This window comes from Mustelus asterias, chromosome 4 (genome assembly GCF_964213995.1).
Source record: "Mustelus asterias chromosome 4, sMusAst1.hap1.1, whole genome shotgun sequence".
Classification (NCBI taxonomy): Eukaryota; Metazoa; Chordata; class Chondrichthyes; order Carcharhiniformes; family Triakidae; genus Mustelus; species Mustelus asterias.
In genome coordinates this window covers 94875931-94897773 of record NC_135804.1, presented here as the reverse complement: position 1 = coordinate 94897773, position 21843 = coordinate 94875931, and the positions used below count along the sequence as shown (strand labels likewise).

Below are 21843 nucleotides of genomic sequence, written 5' to 3'. Positions count from 1 at the left end.
ATGGTTACAACACAGAAGGAGGCTATTTGGCCTGTCAATTCTGTGCTGACCCTTCGAAAGAACAATTCACCCAGTGTCACTCTCCTGCCTTTTCCCTGAAGCCCTGAACAGTTTTTCCTTGCAGATAAAAATCATAATGTCTTTTGATGTCTTGGTTTAGCCTGTATCCACCACACTCTCAGGCAGTACATTCTAGATCTTAATTACTCACTGTGAAAAATGTTTTCCTCCTGTCTCTATTTCTTTTGCCAATTATTTCCGTGACCTCCCGTTGGTGATGCTTTCATCAAAGGGACCAGTTTCTCCTTTTTCTATTCTGTCCAAACCCCGGATGATTTTGAGTACCTCTATCAAATGTGTCAACCTTCTCCAAGGAGCATGGTCCCAACTTTTGCAATCTATCTCAGCAACTAAAATTCATCACTCCTGGAATCGTTCTCTTGAAACTTTTCTGCATCCTCTCTAATGAGGGTGCCATCCTTCCTAAAGTGTGATGCTCAGAACTGGACACAATTTTCCAGTTGTGATTGAACCAGTGTTCCATAGCTTCCTTGCTTTTGTTCCCTTTGTCCCTATTTATGGAGTGCATGATCCTCTATGCTTTATTCACCACTTTCTCAACATGTTCCTGCCAGCTTTAATGTTTTTCCTTTGCTCCTCCAGCCCTTTTTGGAATTGTACCTGTTGTTTTATATTGTTTCAGTGTTCTTCCTAGTAAGATGCATCGCTTCCTGCATTCAATTTAATCTGCCATTTGTCCACTCGTTCCACCAACTTGTCGATTTTCTGTTTGAATTTCTACAGTCCAATTATTCTGTTCCGTTCATAATACGTGTAAGTTTTACTTTATCTGCCAATTTTGAAACTGTGCCTTGTACATCCTATACCTCTTAACAGAATTTTCTTTACTTTAATTACCACCAACATTCATTCTCTTGCAAGAATAACACTAGAATACAATTTATTGGTCTGATTTAATATGAAGTTTTATGTATCTGCTTGTCATTGCTGTTCTTGTGTTTTACTGTGCCAGATATACAATAGAAAAGCAAATTGTTGTTGGTGCGTCGTCACATTTTTAGAAAACTTTGTTTAAAATAATTCTTAAGACTTTTCCTCCAATCTAACAAAATAAAATTTAAATTTTCATGTGATCACTTATATTTATTGTAATTTTATATTGTTCCATCTGTAGTGGGTATGTAAGCACAATGAATTGAGCAGTGATTTTTGTTCCTTCCTAAGGTTGCGAGTTTGTTTTAGAGTGGTTACGTCAGCAGTTCTGGAACCGGCAATTGGGAAATCACCTTGTTGATAACTGGATTGTGGATTCGCAGGAAGAGGAGGAAGCTGATGATGAAGTGAAAATGCAGGAGGAACTGAAACAGAAGGAGTTATACGGTTGGTGCTTGAAAGATTTAAAAATGAGCGTTTCATTATTAACCAATTACATGTATGAGCAAGTGTTTTATTATTGCTTAGATTTGGTCAGAAACTATGCTTTTAGTCCCCCAATTTTCTTCCTGAAGAAGAAAGGACAAGTACCAATATGTTGCAGTTGTAGACATCTGCAGGTTTTAATGTGCTATGCCAAACTGCTCATTCTACTTATTAATTGATGTATACAATATGATTTTATACTTGGCAACCTCACTGGCTCTAAGTCACTATCACCCTTCACTGACATTCAGTACTGATCACTCTAATTTTGCACTGAAAAATCATATTCTCCTTCTAAGGTGTAGAGTTTTAGAAGAAGAATGATGACTATAATAGAAAGTGAAGAGCGAGTGGTTTTCGGTTACTTTTGTGAGAAAATTGAAAATAAAAGATCATATTACCTAACGGGTGTGAAACATATTGCAAATAGACTTGACAACACCTCTTTTAATTATGTGTCATGAGGTTATTAAATCCCAGTTCCAGGAATAAGAGGTAGAGAAGAGGGCACTGATCACTGCACTCATCCCAAAATGTGGCAACAGCCTTTGAGATATGTTTTGGTCTCTCCATGTTTTCTTTACTGTTTTTCTCTTGGTTGTTCTTGCACAATCATATTGTGGGTCACAGTAAAGCAGCATTTGGGCAAGACAAAAGCAAAATGCCGTGGATACTGGAAACAAATAAAACCAGAAAATGCCGCAAGTACTGAGCAGGTCAGGCAGCATCTGTGGAGAGAGAAAAAGAACAACAGCAGACGATGATGCCATTGTAAAGAGGGATGACAAATGGCATTCACAGTTAGCCAAGAGGGTGGGAAAGGGTGCTTTTGGTTTTGTTATTGTATGATATAACAAAGTTTTATTTGTCAGTTTATTTTGATAATTGTTCATTTCCCGAGTGTACATTTGTGGACCTCCACCCAAAAGGTTTGCCTATTCCTAGGCTAGATTATAGATTTGTGCAACTCACATGTCTGTGGTCTGGGAGGAAGTTACCCTTGAATCTGATATTGCTCTCATTTGATTTTTAGATATACAGTTGTGATTCTTTGACCTGGTCTTTTGAATAGCAAATAGGAGGAAGAATCCTGGCTTATCCTGTTTGTTTATCTTGCCCCTTTGAGCACCAGCTACAGTTACAGCAACACCCTGTTACTGTTGTGACTATAATAGGTCAAGTCTAGGAAGCAAACTTGTGGATTTTTAGTTAAGACCTGCATAGTACCACACCGAATGGTATCTTTATCCATGGAGGGATAATATAACAGTTTTGAATTTGATCACTGAATTTGAATCCATGTACCGTGATAAAATATTTGATTGCAATGCCAATATGAAACACATGCACAAAGCTTTCCCCCTTTTTCCCCACAGAAAAAGCCAGAGAACTGCTGACGTCCTTTGAGAAAGAACAATTCCAGGTATCTAATCGAGAAGGATTTGTGTTTCCAGTTCACTTTTACAAAATCTGAATTAATGTGTAGCTTTTGGTTCAGAGGAAGAGAAATGGGCTGATTAAGGAATACATGTACAGTTCTTTTTAAACAAATGATGACATAGACTTAGTGAAGCAAGAAACAACGGCCTGGATTTTGTTTTTTGGTGGGGTGGCGGGAAGAGAAAGTCAGTGGGCCGTTTGTTCCAACCTCTGCCATCTCAACTCATTGAATCAAGCATCAGATAGCCAGTTAGTGACCATCCAGCAGAAAGGTGTCCAGTTAGCAGTGTGATGGGGTACTCCACTTTCAATTGGGAGTCTAGGCTGGGAAATCGTGTGTCAGACGGGTTATGCTGTTAACATGGACAGTTACAAATTTAAAGGTCCTCTGCTTTTTCAATCTTTTCTTTACTCTGACAGGTTTCAAAGGGTTTAAAAAAAAAATACAGATGCTGCCATCTTCAGCAGAATCTGCTGCTCGGTTCAGCCATGGTCCCGGTGACAGGCCTGTTCTTGCAGACTTGTTCTGCCATGTCGTTGTTGTAAAACACTCACTCCCAAACTTATTCATGTCCGATGCCTGAGAAATGCAGTGGGTAAATAAATATTGCAGGTGATTGATTTTTTTAAAATTTGATTGATTGTCACATGTGCTGGGAGGATACAGTGAAAAGTATTGTTTCTTGCACTCTATACAGGCAAAACATATCACTCATGAAGTACATTGGGGAAAAGGATAGAGTGCAGTGTATAGTGTTGCAGCTACAGGTAGGGTGAAGAGAAAGGTCAGCTTAGTATATAATAGGACCCTTCAAAAGTCTGACAGCAGGGAAGAAGCTGTTCTTGAGGCTATTGGTACATGTTTTCAGATTTTTGTATCTTTTACCCAATGGAGAAAAAGTGGAAGAGAGTACATCTGGGGTGCGTGATTATGCTTGCTGCTTTCCTGAGGCAGCGAGTAGCGTAGATGGAGTCAGTGGATGGGAGGCTGGTTTGCATGATGGACTGGGCTACGTTCACAACCCTTTGTAGCTTTTTGCACTCTTGGTGAGAGCAGGAGCCATACCAAAACAGTGATAGTACCGGATAAGATGCTTTCTATGGTGTATCTATAAAAAATTGAGAGTCGTAGTGGACGTGCTAAATTTGTTAACAAGCTTAATAACTTGTTAATTTCAAAAAAGCAGGATTTCCGCTTGGATATTTGCAGCCATAAGTTCCAGCCCAATGTCAGTAACTGGGCACTGTAAGATCCAGGAAACAGCTGAGTTTCATGACTAGCTCAACCAATTCAATCAGAAACAGATATGGGGGAGTGTTGGCAGGGGAGTAAGGGAACTCTCCTTTTTTCAAACTTTGCCTTGGGATCTTTTAGCATCCAGCTAAATGACTGGAACAGGCAGCTGGGACATTTCTGATAATGTAACACTCCCTCAGTCCTGTGAAGTATTAGCCTAGTCCCTGACCTCATTCTGTTGTGGGTCTCAAACCTACAAGCTACTGACTTGGATAAGAATGCTAGCGACTGAGCCAAGTTGCCAAAATTGTCAGGGCAAATTCTGTGCTTTGACGTGCATTTGACTTATGAATATTCCAAGGGTATTTTGATGAGAGCTCAGCTGCAGGTTATTCAATCACGTACTTAATTCAGTACTGAGTTAACTGTTTTAACATAAGTATTTATAAAGTTATTGATAATATGAAGTACCTGTTTTTGTTTGAAGAGTCCTTATCAAAGGATGAAACCCGCAAATGGTGGGAGGAATATTTTTAATTTTGTAAATAGGAATTGCTGTGAAACAGGAAAAACTTAATGCAATTGTTACCTTGATTCAGTTGGGGCTGGCAAGCCTGATTCAGAAGGTTGTTTTGCCTCTTATCTTGCAAAGTAGTTCATTCCATTCCATGTTTCAGACATTAATTACTTTGTCGATGTAAAGCTGTTCACTAACTTCCACCTGTAACTATATATCTGCTTTCTTCATGTACTTTGAGGTAGTCTAAATTTACCTTATTTACCAATTGTATAAAATCGAAAACAGAATTAACTTTTTTTCTTTTAACTTTGCTCAGTAGTCATACGATGATGGGTTCTAGCCTTTTGTCAGAATTAAGGCTGACACTTCTTTCATCATTGAGACAGTATTGTATTATAGGAGGTGCCATTCTTTGGATGGGACGTTGAACTGATGCTGCATTTTCAGCTCAACCTCAAGAGAATATTTAAAGATTCCACTGCACTATTTGAAAAAGAGCTGGAAGTTTTCATGATGCCCTTTCAAATACCTGACAGAAATGTAAACTTAAATTTTCCTCCGTTCTACTTTTTCCTTCTCTCCCTTTGTCTTTTCTTTGGTCCCACTCCTTTGAGTAGCGTGAACTGGATATATGTGGAAGAGTGTGTAAGTTAAGAATTGTGCCCAAACTTTATTCAGAGTGACTGCTCTAAAATTGTTAATGTAAAAAGCATTTGCTGTAAAAGGTAGTTAATTTTCCAGCTTTCATTTTAATACGTATCTTTTGTTACATGATGAACTTAATTTTTTAAATTCAAATTGCTGGCTTGAATTACCAAAAGTTAATTCATATTTAATTTTCTTTTAACGCAAGAGTAGAAATGTAACAATTACCCTGGAGATTTATATTTTCTCGCATTAATACCCAGGTTAATAGGAACTGTTAAATGACTGTTTTATAAGCTTGTGGCTTTCATTAGACTTTGTAAGCACAATTGTGAAATGTTGTAAATTGAGACCGAACATGTATTGGTCATTTTTTTTAAAAATGCCCCTGGTGGACATTTCTGATGCCAAAAAAAGTTTTCATTTTCTGGGTCTTTAAGAAAAAATGCTTGAAATGGTACTTGAATGATTGTGTTCGGTGGTTTTGAGTATTTAAGTATTAATCTTGGATTCTGTGTAATGTGTATGCTGTAAAAAATAAATTGGGTGCAGCTGGTAATTGGTGTGTAGGGTTGGAAGAATTTTTTTGATTGTATTTAGAAGATTATAAATTTGGGAAGGAAATGTGCTGTTATTGATGCAATACTAATTAAAGCTCTTGGATTCCATGTACATGAATTGTTGTATCTCATTTAATTTTATGGCTTAATTTGTATCTAAAATTAATTGCATCAAGTATAAAATCTATCCATTGAATTTCATGTAACATAAGCTAAGAATTAAAATGAAAGATGTGCAGGTTAGGTGGATTGGCCATGCTGATTGGCCGTTAGTGTCCCAAGATGTGTAGGTTAGGGGGATTTGCGGGGTAAGTACATGGGATTGCAGGGATAGGGACTGGGTAAGGTGTTCTGCCAGAGAATTGGTGCAAACAGGATGGGCCGAATGGCCTCTTTCTGAACTGTAGGGATTCTATGAAAGCTTGAGAGTATGAATTTTATATATGTTGAACTACCTTTTTATAGTTGTTGCTTTTTATATGAACGATTTTAGAGCAGTCTGAATAGACTTTGAAAATTTCTCAACCTAGAGTTTACACTCCTCTGTATGCACCCAGTCAACCCTGCTTGAAGCAATGGAACAAAAGAAGGCAAAGGGAGGGAGGAAATAATAGGAGAGAACAAACTTTGATTTGCATAATGCTTTATCTGTCAGGCATTTGATAGAGCAGGAAGTAAACCCCTGGAAGTAAACTTCCAGCTCTTTCAAATAGCGCACTGGCATCTTGTTACAACTCAAAAAAAATTGTATGACGAATTTGCCATTTCTTTCCTCTTCATCCAGTGAAGGGGCTGACACTGGAGCACAAACATCTGGATAGCTCTCTGATATCTCAGCAAAATTTAGGCAGTGAACATTTTTGATGCATTACTTGACCAAGAAGATCATCATGGCTGATAACGTAGTAGGATTTCCAGCAATATTTATGAAGTGAAATGCAAAGCAATTGTTATATAATCCTGTCTCCATACTTGATCGCAATGTATTAAGAAAAATCAAAGCAGAAATAGAATCAGTGGTTGCAGCACAGAAGGCCATTCAGCCTTTTGTTAGTGCTAGCTCTCTGCAAGAGCAATTCACCTAGTGCCATTCACCCCACCTTTTCCCTCTAGCCATACAATTTTCTTCCTTTTCAGATAATGATCTAATTCCCTTCTGAATGTCGTGAATGTCCTCATGTCTCAGCTAGCACATTCCAGATTCTAATCATGTTGGAATTGGTTATTTTACCAATTGCCTTAAATCTATGCCCTCAGCTTCTCAATCCTTCTATTAATGGAAAAAGTTTCTCCATCTGCTTTGTCCAGTCCCCTTGTGATTCGAATGCCTCCACAAATTGCTTCTCAACCTTCCCGCATCCAAGGAAAACAGTCCAAACTTCTATGTAACTGAGGTTCCTTACCCCTGGAAATGTTCTTGTGAATTTTCTCTGCCCTCTCATGCGCACATGCTCTCTCTCTCTGTCTCTCGCCACCACATCCTTTCTAAAGTGTGATGTCCAGAAATGGTTGCTACTCCATTTGTTTCAGAGCCCGTGCTTTATACATGTTCATCATAACTTAATTGCTTTTTTCTGCCAGTAGTTTTGTGTACTGCACGATTCTGTGTGCCTTATTAGCCATTTTCTCCACCATCAATGATTTATGCACATATGCACTCTGTCCTTGCATCCCTATAGAATTGTACCCATTATTTTACATTGTCTCCATGTTCTTAGCAAAATATATCACCTTACACTTCTCTGCATTAAATTTCATCTACCACTTGTCTGCCCATTCCACCAATCTTTTCTGTCCTTTTGAAGTTTAATGCTATCCTTCCCTCAGTTCATTATTTCCAAATGTTGTGGCATTTGCAAATTTTGCAGTTGTGCCCTGCATTAATACAGATCAGGAGGAGCAGCATCCTAACACCAACATCTGTAAACTCCACAATAAACCTTACTGAAAAACAACTGTTAACCACTACTCTCTGTTGCGTAGCCATTCACCACTACTCTGTCAAACCTTTTCTTCAGGATTTAAAAATTGTTGTTTTTAAAATTGAAACCAATTGATGGTAACCAGATGGCAAATCAAAGATGCCGTTGCAGCTCCTTTTGTCTAAAATGTTACCAATTCCATCTGAGTTTGCAGATGGGATGTGGATGTTGCTGGCGAGGCCAGTATTTAAAACCCATCCTTAATTGTCTCTGAGGTGGTGGTGAGCTGCCTTCTTGAACCGTTGAAGTCTGTGGTGTAGGGAGTGCTGTTCGGGAGGGTGTTCCAGGATTTTGACCCAGCAACAGTGAAGGAACACTGATATTATTTCTTGTCAGGATGTTGAGTGATTTCGAGGGGATCTTCCAGGTGGTGGTTTTCGCATGTGTCTGCTGCCCTTGTCCTTCTAGATGGTAGTGGCCGTGGGTTTGGAAGGTGTTGTCTAAGGAACTTTGAGTTCTGGCAGTGCATCTTCAAGATGGTACACCCTGCTGCTGCTGAGCGTTGGTGGTGAAGGGAGTGAATATTGTGGATGGGGTGCCGAACAAGTCAGTTGCTTTGTCCTGGATGGTGTCCAGCTTCTCAAGTGTTGTCAGAGTTGCACTCATCCAGGCAAGTGGAGCATATTCCATCACACTCCTGATTTGTGACTTGTAGGTGGTGAACAGGCTTTGGGGAATCGGGTGAGTTACTTATTGCAGGATTCGTAGCCTCTGACTAGCTCTTGTAGCCACAGTATTTATATAGCTAGTCCAGTTCAGTTTATGGTCAATAGTAAGCCCCCAGGATGTTGATAATGGTGGACTTAGCGATGACAATGCCATTGTATTTCAACGGGCAATGGTTAGATCCTCTCTTGTTGGAGAAGGTCATTACCTTGCATTTGTGAGGGCTGAATGTTACTTGTTCCTTGTCAGCCCAAGCCTGGATATTGTACAGATCTTGCTGCATTTGGACACAACGACATTGGTATACGAGGAGTGGTGAATGATGCTGAGCGTTGTGCAGTCATCAGTGAGCATCCCCATTTCTGACCTTACGATGGAAGGAATGCCATTGATGAAGCTGCTAAAGATGGTTGGCCTCCAACACTACTGCTGAGATGACAGACCTCCAGTAACCATTGCTGTCGTCTTTTGTGCTAGGTATGACATCAACCAGTAAGGAGCTTCCCACTGACTCCAGTTTTGCTAAGGCAACTTGATACCACACTTGATGCAGCCTTGATGTCAAGGGCAGTCACACTCTACTCGGCGTTCAGCTCTTTTGTCCGTGTTTGAACTAAGGTTGTAATGAGGTTAGGAGCTGGTTGGCCCTGGCGGAACCCAAACGGAGCATCAGTGAGCAGGTTATTGCTAAGCAAGTGCTGCTTGATAAGCACTGTTGATGACCCCTTCCACCAGTTTACTGATGATTATTCTCAACACCACTGCCCCGCAAGGCTGTGTCCTCAGCCCCTTACTATACTCCTTATACACTTGACTGTGTGGCCAAATTCCGCTCCAACTCCATTTTCAAGTTTGCTGATGATACCACTGTAGTGGATTGGATCTCAAACAATGATGAGACACAGTACAGGAAAGAGATAGAGAATCTGGTGAGAGGACAATAATCTCTCCCTCCAATGTCAGTAAAACAAAGGAGATGGTCATTGACTTCAGGAAACGTAGTGGAGGACATATCCCTGTCTACATCAATGGTGATGAAGTGGGAATGGTCAAGAGCTTCAAGTTTCTAGGTGTCCAGATCGCCAGCAACTTGTTCTGGTTCCTCCATGCTGATGCTATTGTTAAGGAAGACCACCAACGCCTCTACTTTATCAGGAGGCTAAAGAAATTTGGCATGTCTGCTACGACTCTCTCTAATTTTTACAGAAGCACCATTAGAAAGCATCCTTTCTGGATGTATCACAGCTTTGTATGGCTCTTGTTCTGACCAAGACTGCAAGAAACCACAAAGAATTGTGAATATAATCAATCCATCACGGAAACCTGCCTCTTATCCATTAATTCCTTCTACCCTTCCTGCTGTTTTGGAAAAGCGGCTAGCATAATCAAGGACCCCATGAGTCCTGGGCATATCTCTTTCACGACCTTCCGTGGAGAAAAGGATACAAAAATCAGATCACGTACCAATTGACTCAAGAACAGCTTCTTCCCTGCTGCCATCAGACTTTTGAATGGACCTGCTATATATTAAGCTGATCTTACTCTACATCTTAGCTAAGACTGTACGCTCTATTCTGCACCTTCTTTCCTTCTCCCTTATGTACTCTATGGTCGGTATGTTTTGTCTGTATAGGGCGCAAGAAACAATACTTCTACAGTATCCCAATACATGTGACAATAAATCAAATCAAAGAGAATAGACTGATGGGTGGTGATTGATCAGGTAGGATTTGTCTTGCTTTTTGTGTATAGTACATACATTGGCAATTTTACAATTGTCAGGTTGTTGGTAGTGTTGTAGCTGGACTGGAGGTGCTTGGCCAGGGACATGGCAAATTCTGGAGCATAAGTCTCCAGCACTATTGTCAGGGCCTATAGCCTTTTGCAGTATCCTGTATCCTCAGCTGTTTCTTTATGTAAAAAAAAAACTTTTAAATTCTAACAGGGTTAGACTGGGTAGATTCAGAAAGAATGTTCCCAATGGAAGGGGAGTCTAGAACTAGGGATCATAGTTTGAGGATAAGGGATAAACTTTTTAGAACTGAGGTGAGGAAAAATTTCTTCATCCAGAGAGTGGTGAATTCAACACATTGACCACCACAGAATGTAGTTGAGACCAAAACATGTGATTTCAAGAAGAAATTAGATGTAGCTCTAGGGACTAAAGGGATCAAGGGATATGGGGGGAGAAAGAGGAGATCAAGATATTGAATTTAATCGAAATTAATGGCTGAGCAGACTCGAAGAGCTGGATGGCCTGCTCCTGTTTCTAGTTTCTATATCATGTGGAGTGAATTGAGTTGGCTGAAGACTAGCATCTGTGAAACTCGGGAAGAAGTCTAAAATGATCATCCAATCAATACTTCTGGCTGAAGATTGTAGCAGATGCTTCAGCTCTGTTGTGATGGGCTTCCCCTTCGTTAAAGATGGGGATATTAGTGGAGTCTTCTCCACTGAGTTCTTTAATTGTCCACCACCATTCATGACTGAATGTGAATGGGGCGGCTCTTTAGCATTGCTGCTTCACAATGTCAGGGACCAGGGTTCGATTCCCGGCTTGGGTCACTGTCTGTATGGAGTTTGCACGTTCTCCTTGTGTCTGCATGGGTTTCCTCCGGGTGCTCCGGTTTCCTCCCACATTCTGAAAGATGTGCTGGTTAGGTGCATTGACCTGAGCAGGTGCCGGACTGTGGCGACTAGGGGAATTTCACAGTAACTTCATTGCAGTGTTAATGTAAGCCTTACTTGTGACTAATAAACTTTAAAAAACTTTTATGTGGCAGGACTGCAGAGCTTTGATCTGATCTGCTGGTTGTGTAATAGCTTAGCCCTGTTTATTACTGCTGCTCTTGCTGTTTGGCACACAAGCATCCCTGTGGTGTAGCTTCACCAGGTTGATACTTTATTTTTTAGGTATGCCTGGTGTTGCTCCTGGCATGCACTCCTGCATTCTTCGTCGAACCAGGTTTTATCCTTTAGCCTGATGGTAATGGTAGAGTGCCGGGTCATGAGGTTACAGGTTGTGGCTGTATACCATTTTGCTTCTAATGGCCTGCAGCACCACGTGGATGCCTGAGTTTGAGCTGCTAGATCTGTTCGAAATCTATCCCATTTAGCATGGCGATAGTGCCACACAACACGAGGGAGGGTACCCTCAACGTGAAGATGGGACTTGTCTCCACAAGAGCTGTGTGGTGGTCACTCCTGCCGATACTATCATGGACAGATGCATCTGCGGCAGGCGGGTTAAGATGAGGTTAGGCATACTTTTCCCACTTTTTGCTAGACCCAATCTAACAGCGATGTCCTTTAGTGCTCAACTGAGCCAGTCTTGATGATGGACATTGAAAGCACTCGGTGCTTCCTCCAAGTAGTGTTCAACATGGAGGAGTACTGATTCTTCATCTGAAGGAGTAATCAGGAGGTTGCTGGATGGAGTCGGGAGTCAATGTCGAGGACTCCCAGGGCAGCTCCCTCCCAACTGTAGTCCACTGTGCTACCACTTCTGTTAGGGCTCTCCTGCTGTTAGGGCAGGAATGGTGATTCTGGGACACTCAGGTGTGAGTATGACTATGTCAGCCTCGCATAGAAAGGAGGCCTTTGAGGGACGAGGCTGAATTTATTGTTTCTGGTGCTTAGAATGATGCTGGGGATCTGTCAGGTTTTATTCCATTGAGATATTTTAGCAGTTGGATATTATCAAGAGGCTTGACATTTCAGAGGGCAGTAAAGAGTCAATCACATTTCTGTGGGTCTAGAGTTGTGCGTCGGCCAGACTAAGTAAGGACGTCAGATTTCCTTCCCTAATGAACAGCAGTGAACCAGATGGGTTTTTTCGACAATCGACAATGGTTTCATTAGAAAGATTTTTGTTTCACTGAATTCAAATTGGATTCAAAACTGCCATGGTAAGGTTCAAATCCAGGTCCCCAGAGCATCACCCTGTGTCTCTGGATTATTAGTCCAGTGACAATACCACTACACCACTGCTTCCCCTATATCCTCACCATTAGAATTCACATTACAATTTTGAATGTCCACTTGGGCAGATGGGTGTGCTGCCACTTTGATGCACCACCTGATGGACAGGTAATGCCCACCCCCAAGCCAGCAATTGTAGTTTTATTTTGGTGGAACCCAGAGGAAACTTCTGTTTTTTATCCTCAAGTCGATTTTTCTTCCCAGAAAGCAGTTAACCAGTTTGAACAGATTAACCTGGACTCTGTCTCATTAAAAATTGACAGTTCACTTAAAAATTTGTTTTTATTTCCTAGGTTTTGGTGGAACAGAAATTAGTTTCCAAAGCAAAGAAAATCTGGAGTATTCCAAGTCCTGAAGTTGAATGGATTTTATCACAAATTAAAAAACATGCTTGGGAGAACAGGTACATTAGAAATGGATGTTTTATGGTGATACTTAACAGACATTAAATGTAATTTGCTGTAGTTGTATACTGAACTGCGTCTTGAAGAGGGAGGGATGGAAAAGAACACTTCAATTATACAATGCCTGCCTCTGCCCCCTGTCCCTATACCTCCCATGAGTTTTAAAATGGATGTTATCCCTTTTCTGAGATGAGATATGTTTAACCTTGATACAAAAGCAAATTGCAGCAGATGCTGTAAATCTGAAATAACAGAAAATGCTGGAAATACTCAGGTCAGGAAACACCTGTGGACAGAGGAACAGAGTTATCATTTTGGCTTTTTATTCGGTGGTATTACATCAAAATTTTAATTTTTGGTTCTCAATTATTCTCGAGACCTGTTGTTTGATGCATTGACTAGAGCACCTGTGAACATTCAGTGAAACAACAATTTGATGCATTGTTTAGAGCATCCGTTTCTGGTTGCCATTGAAATGAGCTTTGGAATTACACAAAGGTTAAGCATCAACATTGTAGGTATCTGTAAGGCTTGGGGATTCTCACTGGAGAAAATATCTCCTCTCTTTAGAAAATTATATTTGCTTTTCTTACACTCCTGTGAAACATATATTTTTTCATCATTCTGTAACTGCCTCTTTTGTCTTCCATTCTGCTTTTTCTTTTGCCTTTATTTTCTTTCCTTGTTGTCTGTCTCATTTTAACTCCCCTGTTCCAGATTCAAAATGGTCACCTCAAAGTTTGCAGCGTGTCATTCTGCAGATGAGGTCCTCACACCGCCATACGACAATTGCTCAATAAGACTGAATTAAACTGCAGTGTTTTTTAAAAAAAATGTTCTTTCACAAGGTGCCAGTGTCGCTGGCTAGGCCAGCATTTGTTGCCCATCCTTAATTGCCGTTGAGAAGGTGGTGATGAGCCGCTATCTTGAACCGCTGCAGTCCACATGGTGAAGATGCATCCATGATGCTGTTAGAGATGGAGCTCCAAGATTTTGAGTCGGTGACAGTGAAGTAATGGTGAGATAGTTCCAAGTCAACATAGCGTGTGGCTTTGAGGGGAACTTGCAGGTGGTGGTGTTCCCATGCATCTGCCACTCTTGTCCTAGATATGATGTGGAGATGTCGGTGTTGGACTGGGGTGGGCACAGTAAGAAGTGTCACAACACCAGGTTAAAGTCCAACAGGTTTATTTGGAATCACGAGCAGCGCTCCAAAAGCTTGAGATTCGAAATGAACCTATTGGATTTTAACCTGGTGTTGAGAGACTTATTACTTGTCCTAGGTGGTGGAGGTCATGGGTTTGTCCTGGATGTTTTAAAGGTTTTTGCATGTTGTTTGAGCCGCATTCATCCTGGCAAGTTCAAAGAATTGCATCACACTTGTGCCTGATAGATGGTGGATGTGCTTTGAGGAGCCAGAACCTGAGTTACTCACCACAGAATTTCCAACTTCTGACCTGCTCTTGAAGCCACAGTATTTGTATGGATAGTCCAGTTCAAGTTTTGGTTAACGGTAACCCCTCCAGGATGTTGATAATGGAAGATTGAGCCATGGTAGTGCCATTGAATGTGGTTAGAATTCTTTCTCATTGGAATAAATAACATGAGAATTCAGCTTTCTAGCTTTCCTATTACTATGTCATAATTCGCTTAGCTTGCTGGTTGCCGCTCCCAGTCCCCAATGGACTTTGTTCTGTTAATTAACACTGATTTACTTTTATAATTTGAACCCATAGATTAAACTTTTAATCTTCCAACCTTATTTTCATTGAGGTATTTTATTTGTATGCTCTTTTTCTGAAACTTTTTTAACTCTTCTAGTTTGTATGTCAAAAACAAGGTCATTATACATGCTAAAGATCTGTAATAGACTTCAATTAATTGCATTGAGCATACTGTTGTGTTTCACTGTTCTTTTCTGTAAGAAATCCCACAACACCAGGTTTATTTGGTAGCACGAGCTTTCGGAGCGCTGCTCCTTCATCAGGTGAGTGGCCACTAAATAAACCTGTTGGACTTTAACCTGGTGTTGAGAGACTTCTTACTGTGCTTACCCCAGTCCAACACCAGCATCTTCACATCACTGTTCTTCTCTGTTAGACTTGATAAGAAAAACAGTTAATTATTCTATTTCCTGGTGCATCTTATCTTGGCCATTTAGCTCAGCTAGTAATCTTAAGCAGCTGCTAGATGAAAGAGTACATAGTGATCTAATCTGAGTTTTTGGTCGATTTAAATGCCAGTAAAAATAGTTATGGTTTTCCCAAAATTCAGCCTGAGGCTTTGAATAACCACTATTAAGCCGTTCCCGCAGCAATGTAAGCTATGCGTCTCCTGTGCTACTTTAAAGTAACCTGCAGTTTCTACCGTCACCAATGATAAGCTTGTAACCACCAATACTTAACCCAAATGTCAAACAGCTCGTGCTCGCCAGACACACCCAAAGCCAGAAGGAAAATAAAGAATCCGTTATGCTGCTGGGCTTTTCTCTGTAGTTTAGGTATATACATTGGGAAACTTTCATATGTCCTTCATTTTACTAAGATTGTTGTCATTACAGTAATGTGCACCTACAAAGGCTTAACTTCTGGCATTCCCCTTCACTACATTTGAGTTTGTATTTCAGAAGAGTATGATAGAATGGAAAAACAAAAAAACTACAGTTGAGCTAACCTCTGGTATCATGGTGGTAAAGAACTTCCTTTTCTGTTGCTTAGTTGAAACCACTAAACCTTTCAATTACCTAAATGTTGAATTTCATTAGTGATGTAGTTTAGGGAGTCTATATCAAATCCTGTCCCATCTCACTCTGATATACATGTATTTTTACATGTTAAAAAGAAATTCTTCGTTAAATTTGCATCCTGCCTCTACAGGTATGGATTTCCTTTAACTCAGTGATGCATTTTGCAGTAGAGAAACTCTTAAAACTATCTTGGGGAATCCCAGTTTGGTGGCACTGCACCCTACGGAAAAATATATAGATTTATCAAAATAGATGGGGCTCGCCAGGTGTCTTGTTTATGTGGTAAAGGAAATAATTATGTTATTCTGACTGTTAAGTTGGAAAATTTGTAATAATTTGCTCTAAGTAAATCCCTAAGAAAAGGATGCCAGATTTGCATTTATATAGTGTCTCTCATAATCAATGTGTTTCAAAGTGCTTTACAGCTAATGAAGCATATAGGAACTGCAGCAGCAAATTTGTACACAACTCCCAGAAGCAGCAATGTGAAAATGACCATGATCTATTTTTATGATGTTCTTCCTTTCCTGTATGCTTGGAGATGCATGAGACAGAGAAAACACATAATTGCATGTCTTCTGAGTCAATCTTTCTTGGAACTGAACTGTCAGCTGAGGCTATTGCTTGAGCGGCAGCACTCCACAAAGAGCATTGCTGACCACAAGCTTATTGGGAGGATTTACAGGTTGACAATCAACTTGCTTGGCCAGGTTATGAATACACCTTCCATGTCTATCAAATCCTGAAGTGGACTCTAACCTGGAGCTTCTGGCTCTGAAGTAGGGAGGCTACCCACTGCATCACAAGACACTGACGTTGATTGAGGGATAAATATTGACCAGAACACTGGGAATAACTCCCCTGCTGCTCTTTTTACATCTGCCTGAGGGGACAGGCAGGGTCTCTGTTTAACATCTCACCCAGACAGTGCAGCATTCACTCAGTACTGCACAGGAATGTAGAATCAATTTTCATTGCTCAAGTCCTGGATTGGGACTTGAATCAAGAAACCAATGGAGTCTTGACTGACACACGAACATTTCAGTACAAAATGGAAGCTTTCCTTTCAATGTAGTGTATTTCATTCTTCACAACTGTTACAAAGTTTAAATTAGTCAGGTGAGATATAAAACCTGGCCCTGTGTGTTCAAGTAGTTTGGATGGATGTTAAAGATCTGCAAAGTCCTTCTGGCTCATAACCAGCATTCCACTTTCAGCCACAATGGCCACAGATAGATTGATCTCATTGCATTCAAATTTCTGTAAAGAGCAGAGAATCACTGCTGCATCTAGTTACTTAATTCAATTCAAAATGATTCAACAGTAGATTGATACAATATTTGGGATGAGATCAAATAGGTTACTTTATTAAAATATCTTTGCTTTGAGATTATATAGTTTGCTACATTCTTAATGTTGCAACCTTATTCCTCCAAACAGTGGACTCTGCAGAACGAGAATGAACTTAGTTCATCATTGATTGTGAATTAGTCTATTTGGAAACAGCTCAGTCTTTCCTGAAATATCTTTGTTTGTTTTGCTTATAACAATAAATGTAATTTTTTTAAAAATCAAAAATACTGCAGATGCTCTAAATATGAATAAAAACAGTTGAAACAGGTCAGTTCAGATAGTATCTGTGGAGAGAGTGAAGAATAATTAATGTCTTGGGTCTTATGACACTTCAGAATGGAATTTTTATGATTGTTTTCAGACAGCTTTTCACTGAAAAAATTTGTCTTGATCATATTTTGAGCAGTATACTAAGTTGTTTAAAGAGATTTGCATCTTAATGTGGGAAATTGCCTTTTAGGAATAGGAATTTGATTGAATGGAAACTAAAATTGTAACATGGTTCTCTTGAAAATTCACAGAGAGTTGATGGTGGAAGCACTCTTGGATGACGGGTTCCTTATTCCCACAGAGGAGCAGCTGAAATTTTTAAATATTGAGTGCCCAGGTAACGCAATAGATTCAGTTGCATATCCTACTGAAATAGAAATCTGGGCAGAGGGTTGTGTTAAAATGAAAAGCAATGTTTATTGTACCAGAAGTGATAATTGGTGAGCTTCAAGTGTAAATAGCCATTTAGGCATATTTATGTAATGGCAATAATGGAAATGTGGCTTAAAAATAGTGAAGATTGGGCACTTGATACACGGGGATACAACATGTTCAGAAAAGGTGGAGAAGACAAGGGGGCAAGGTCAGAATCCAACTGGATAGAGTTGAGAAGTAAGAAAAATATGACCATGTCACTGGGGATATTCTACAGCCCACTAAACAGAGAAAGCCAGATGGGGGAGAAAATTTACAGGGCAGTCAAGGAGTTGTGCAAGAATATAAAGTGGTGATATTAGGGAAATTTAATTACTCAAATATTGATTGGAATAATGTAAGAGTATAGAGAGGGAGAAGGGGGATGAAATGTGTTTAGGACCCAGAATAGGTATGTTCTTGTTCCAGTTAGGAAGGAGATGTTGCTGGATCTAGTTTTGGGGAATGAGGTGGGCCGAGTGCCTGTAGGGAAACAAAGATTAATGGGATAGATTAGGGGATGGAACTGATTGGATTGCTTTATGTAGAGCTGGCACTGACTTGATGGGCTGAATGATCTGTATCCTTATTGGTTCTTCAATCAGCGGTTGGCTCCCAATGATTCAGTGAGTTGCGTTACTGTACTACATAGTTTTAAACCATGCTGATTTAGAATATCCCACTTTGTGCTGTTTGATCTGATCTGGGGTAACTAATACTGTCCTAAGTTTAGGAGAAGAAAGCCAACCAAGTTTTCTGTAATTCTTACTTTAAAATGTACGCATGGAAGTCCATTGATGTAGGGTGATGTTCAGCTTGAATTGCACTCCACAATTAGCCTTTTTAAAATATATTTACTTATTTGTTAGTCACAAGTGGGCTTACATTCACACTCCAATTAACTTACTGTGAAAATCCCCTAGTCGTCACACTCCAGCGCCTAGTCGGGCACACCGAGGGAGAATCTAGCATGGCCAATTCACCTAACCTGCACATTTTTGGACTGTGGGAGGAAACTGGAGCACCCGGAAGAAACCCACACAGACACGGGGAGAATGTGCAAACTCCAGACAGACAGTGACCCAAGCCGGGAATCAAACACGGATCCCTGTGAGGCAGCAGTGCTAACCACTGCGCCACCCTAGCCTAGCCTACATCTAGATTAAGAACGGTCATTTAATTTGGTGGCAGGCCCAACAGAGCACAAATTCAACTTCCATAGTTGCCAATGCAACAACATAGTGTTGGTCAAAATTTATTTTTGCCTTTTTCGGTTAGATGTGAAGTGGTTTAGCTATGAAGTTACTTCAATGTAAATTAGTTAGACTTGCAAACCTTTTGTCACTCAAATTTTCCAAGTCTTGAAGTGAGTAATGCCTAAATGGACAGATTATTTCTACAAATCATTTATTTGATGTCCTTTGTTCTTTGCATGTGTATTTTATATGGTTTTTGAAAAAGAAATTCCTAAATTAATGCAAATTAGCATTAGAAGGAAGAATAAGAGAAAAGTATAGAACTAAGATGTACTTCATTCTTTGTATCTATTATCTAGATATTGTATCTTTGACTTTGTTTCAGCATTGTTCTAAACTTTAAATGTTTATTTTTGTTAAAGGAGAGTTTGTAGATTTGTCAAATCCTGGAGTTCCTCGAACGTTCTGTCGCTTCTGGCAGCCTCTTTTAAAGTGCCTCCACTCTCGATATTTCACACCAATGCTGCTAGATAAGTTGTTTACTGAGTTGAAGCATTGCTGTGACGCCTCAGGCTTGAGGATACAGTATGTTACGGGCTGGATTACAGAGATACTAGCAGCCAATGCAAAAGCAGGTACTTTTCTTGCCTTTCTTGCAATAGAACACGTAAGTTTCTTTCATGTTTTACTGTTCCCCACCACCCTGCACTCTTTTTCTGCACATGCAGGCACGCTCCACGAACACCGCGCACACCACATACCTACTGCTCAATTACAGTGTGTATATCAGCAGACTCAGGATTGTTTCCTAGTCTGTATTGTGCTACCAGATCTCCAGTGTGGTGCCAGTAGGATGCTCTGTTATCAGTGTCCTCTGTTCCTTGGCTAGAGAAGGAAAAAAAAATGGCCAATTTTGCTATTCAATTACTCTAGCTGGAAAATACTTGTAATGCATGAGATAAGATCAGAATTTGCCATATCTGTGATGCCCTCCATGAGCAGTAAATAGCTATGGATACTCAGTGAGTTCACTCATGCATAATGGCTACTTAAGTGGAGTTTGAAGTTCTTTTCGCTGTGCCTGTGGAAATCTCCCTCAAGAGTGTTAAAGCTATTGTGAGGAGGAAAGAACCAAGTGGGAGCCGACTCAATTGGATTTGTGGTGCAGCTGTATCAGTTATCATGCTTCCTAATGTCCTAATAACTCAAAATGTTGTGTATTGATTTGTAGCTGATTGACATCAGGGTTTGCAATTCCTGACATTTTAAAAAATATGGACAGGAGGACCTAGGTAATGGAAAGTAAGTAGGTAAATGATGCATTCAGCGTTTTTTTCTGGGAGAATGTCATTTCAGAAGTCTATAATTGGCACAAAGCTTAATAGCAGAAAGAAGGATTTAAATTTTTTTGGATTGTTCAAGATCCCAATTACATTTTTTTTCTTTAATGGGATGTAGGCGTTGCTGACACGGTCAGCATTTGTTGCCCATCTCTAATTGTCCTTGAGCTTGGTTATTTCCAAAAGCAGTTTAGAGTTGACCACATTTCTGTGGGGCTGGAGTCACATGGAGGTCATAGAATCATAGAAACCCTACAGTGCAGAAGGAGGCCATTAGGCCCATCGAGTCTGCACCGACCACAATCCCACCCAGGCCCTACCCCCACATAGTCAGATAGTGTAAGGAAGGCAGATCTCTTTCTCTCTTCCCCCCACCCCCCAAAAGACTTTAGTGAATCATATGGGTTTTTACCACTATTGATAGTTTCCTCGTCACCATTTCTGAAACTAGCTTTCAGTTCCTGATTTATTAATTGAATTCAGATTCTGCCATGGTGAGATTTGAGCATCTATACCTAGAGCCTTAGCCTGGCCTTCTGGATTACTGGTCTTGTGACTTTACTACACTATTGTCTCCCCGTATGTAACACATGTAATATTATATGGAATTGCAGTTAACTAGTAATATCTCAGTTGCTTTATTCTGTGTAATGTCAGGATTTATTAAGCATCATGCTCCTTAAATGGAAGCTTAAATTGCCTTGCCCACAATCTAAAAATCCTAGGGTCTTCTAGTACTGTAAACAATAATGCTGTAAGATTCAGGCTTCAGTCGGGCCACTTGTTACTATAGGGAGCCTTAAGAATTGGGAAGTGATAGAAAGAGTAAACTAGAAGGATCAGCAAGTAATGAGGCTAAACTGCTGAGCATTCAATTGTTTGGAATAGGCTCCAAAAACTCTGCAAGTCCAGCAGCACTGTGGAGAGAGAAATCGAGTTAACTTTTTGAGTCTAATAGCTCTTCCTCAGAACTCGGGGTTCCAAAGAAGAGAAATATTGGACTTGAAACTTTAACACTGTATCTCACTCCACAAATGATGCCAGACCTGCAGTGTTTTTACAGCACTTGTGCTATTATTTGCAAAACTGGATTTGAGGGATTCGAGGGGGTGCGGTGGTTGGGGGTGGGGAGGGGGTCTCTGTTAGTTGAGTCAAACCTTGCACAAAGGAAAATGGCTGTGGTTGTTGGAGGTCGATCATCTCAGACACAGGACATTACTGCAAGAGTTCCTCTGTGGTTTTCTAGGTCCAATCACCTTCAACTGCTCCATCAATGACCTTTCTTAAGGTCAGAAGTGGGAATATTTACTGATTGCGCAATGTTCAGCACCATTCAAAGATATGAAAGCAGTCAGTGTCCATATGCAGCAAGACGTGGGTGACGTTCAGGCTTGGAACAAGTGGCAAGTAACATTCATGGCACTCGCGTTCCAGGTAATGACCATTGCCCTTGGACGCTCAACGGCATTACCATCACTGAATTTCCCCACATCTCTATCAGCATCCTGGGGTTACCATTGACCAGAGACTGAGCTGGACGAGCCATATATAAACTGTGGCTACAAGAGCAGGTTAAAGACTAGGAATTCTGTGGTGAGTAACTCACCACCTGACTCCTGTCCTCCATCTACAAGGCACAAGTCAGGAGT

At 40.4% G+C, this 21843-nt stretch overlaps 1 protein-coding gene across 1 annotated transcript in view; it reads left to right on the top strand.

Annotated features, from left to right (window-relative positions):
• las1l (LAS1 like ribosome biogenesis factor) overlaps positions 1 to 21843 on the top strand; it is an 80577-nt gene that overhangs the window by 24887 nt on the left and 33847 nt on the right. The window contains exons 5-9 of the mRNA XM_078211378.1: positions 1246 to 1401; positions 2817 to 2863; positions 12765 to 12874; positions 17496 to 17581; positions 19277 to 19489. Of these exons, the coding sequence (XP_078067504.1) occupies positions 1246 to 1401; positions 2817 to 2863; positions 12765 to 12874; positions 17496 to 17581; positions 19277 to 19489 (612 nt within the window). The remainder of the gene's footprint in view (positions 1 to 1245; positions 1402 to 2816; positions 2864 to 12764; positions 12875 to 17495; positions 17582 to 19276; positions 19490 to 21843) is intronic.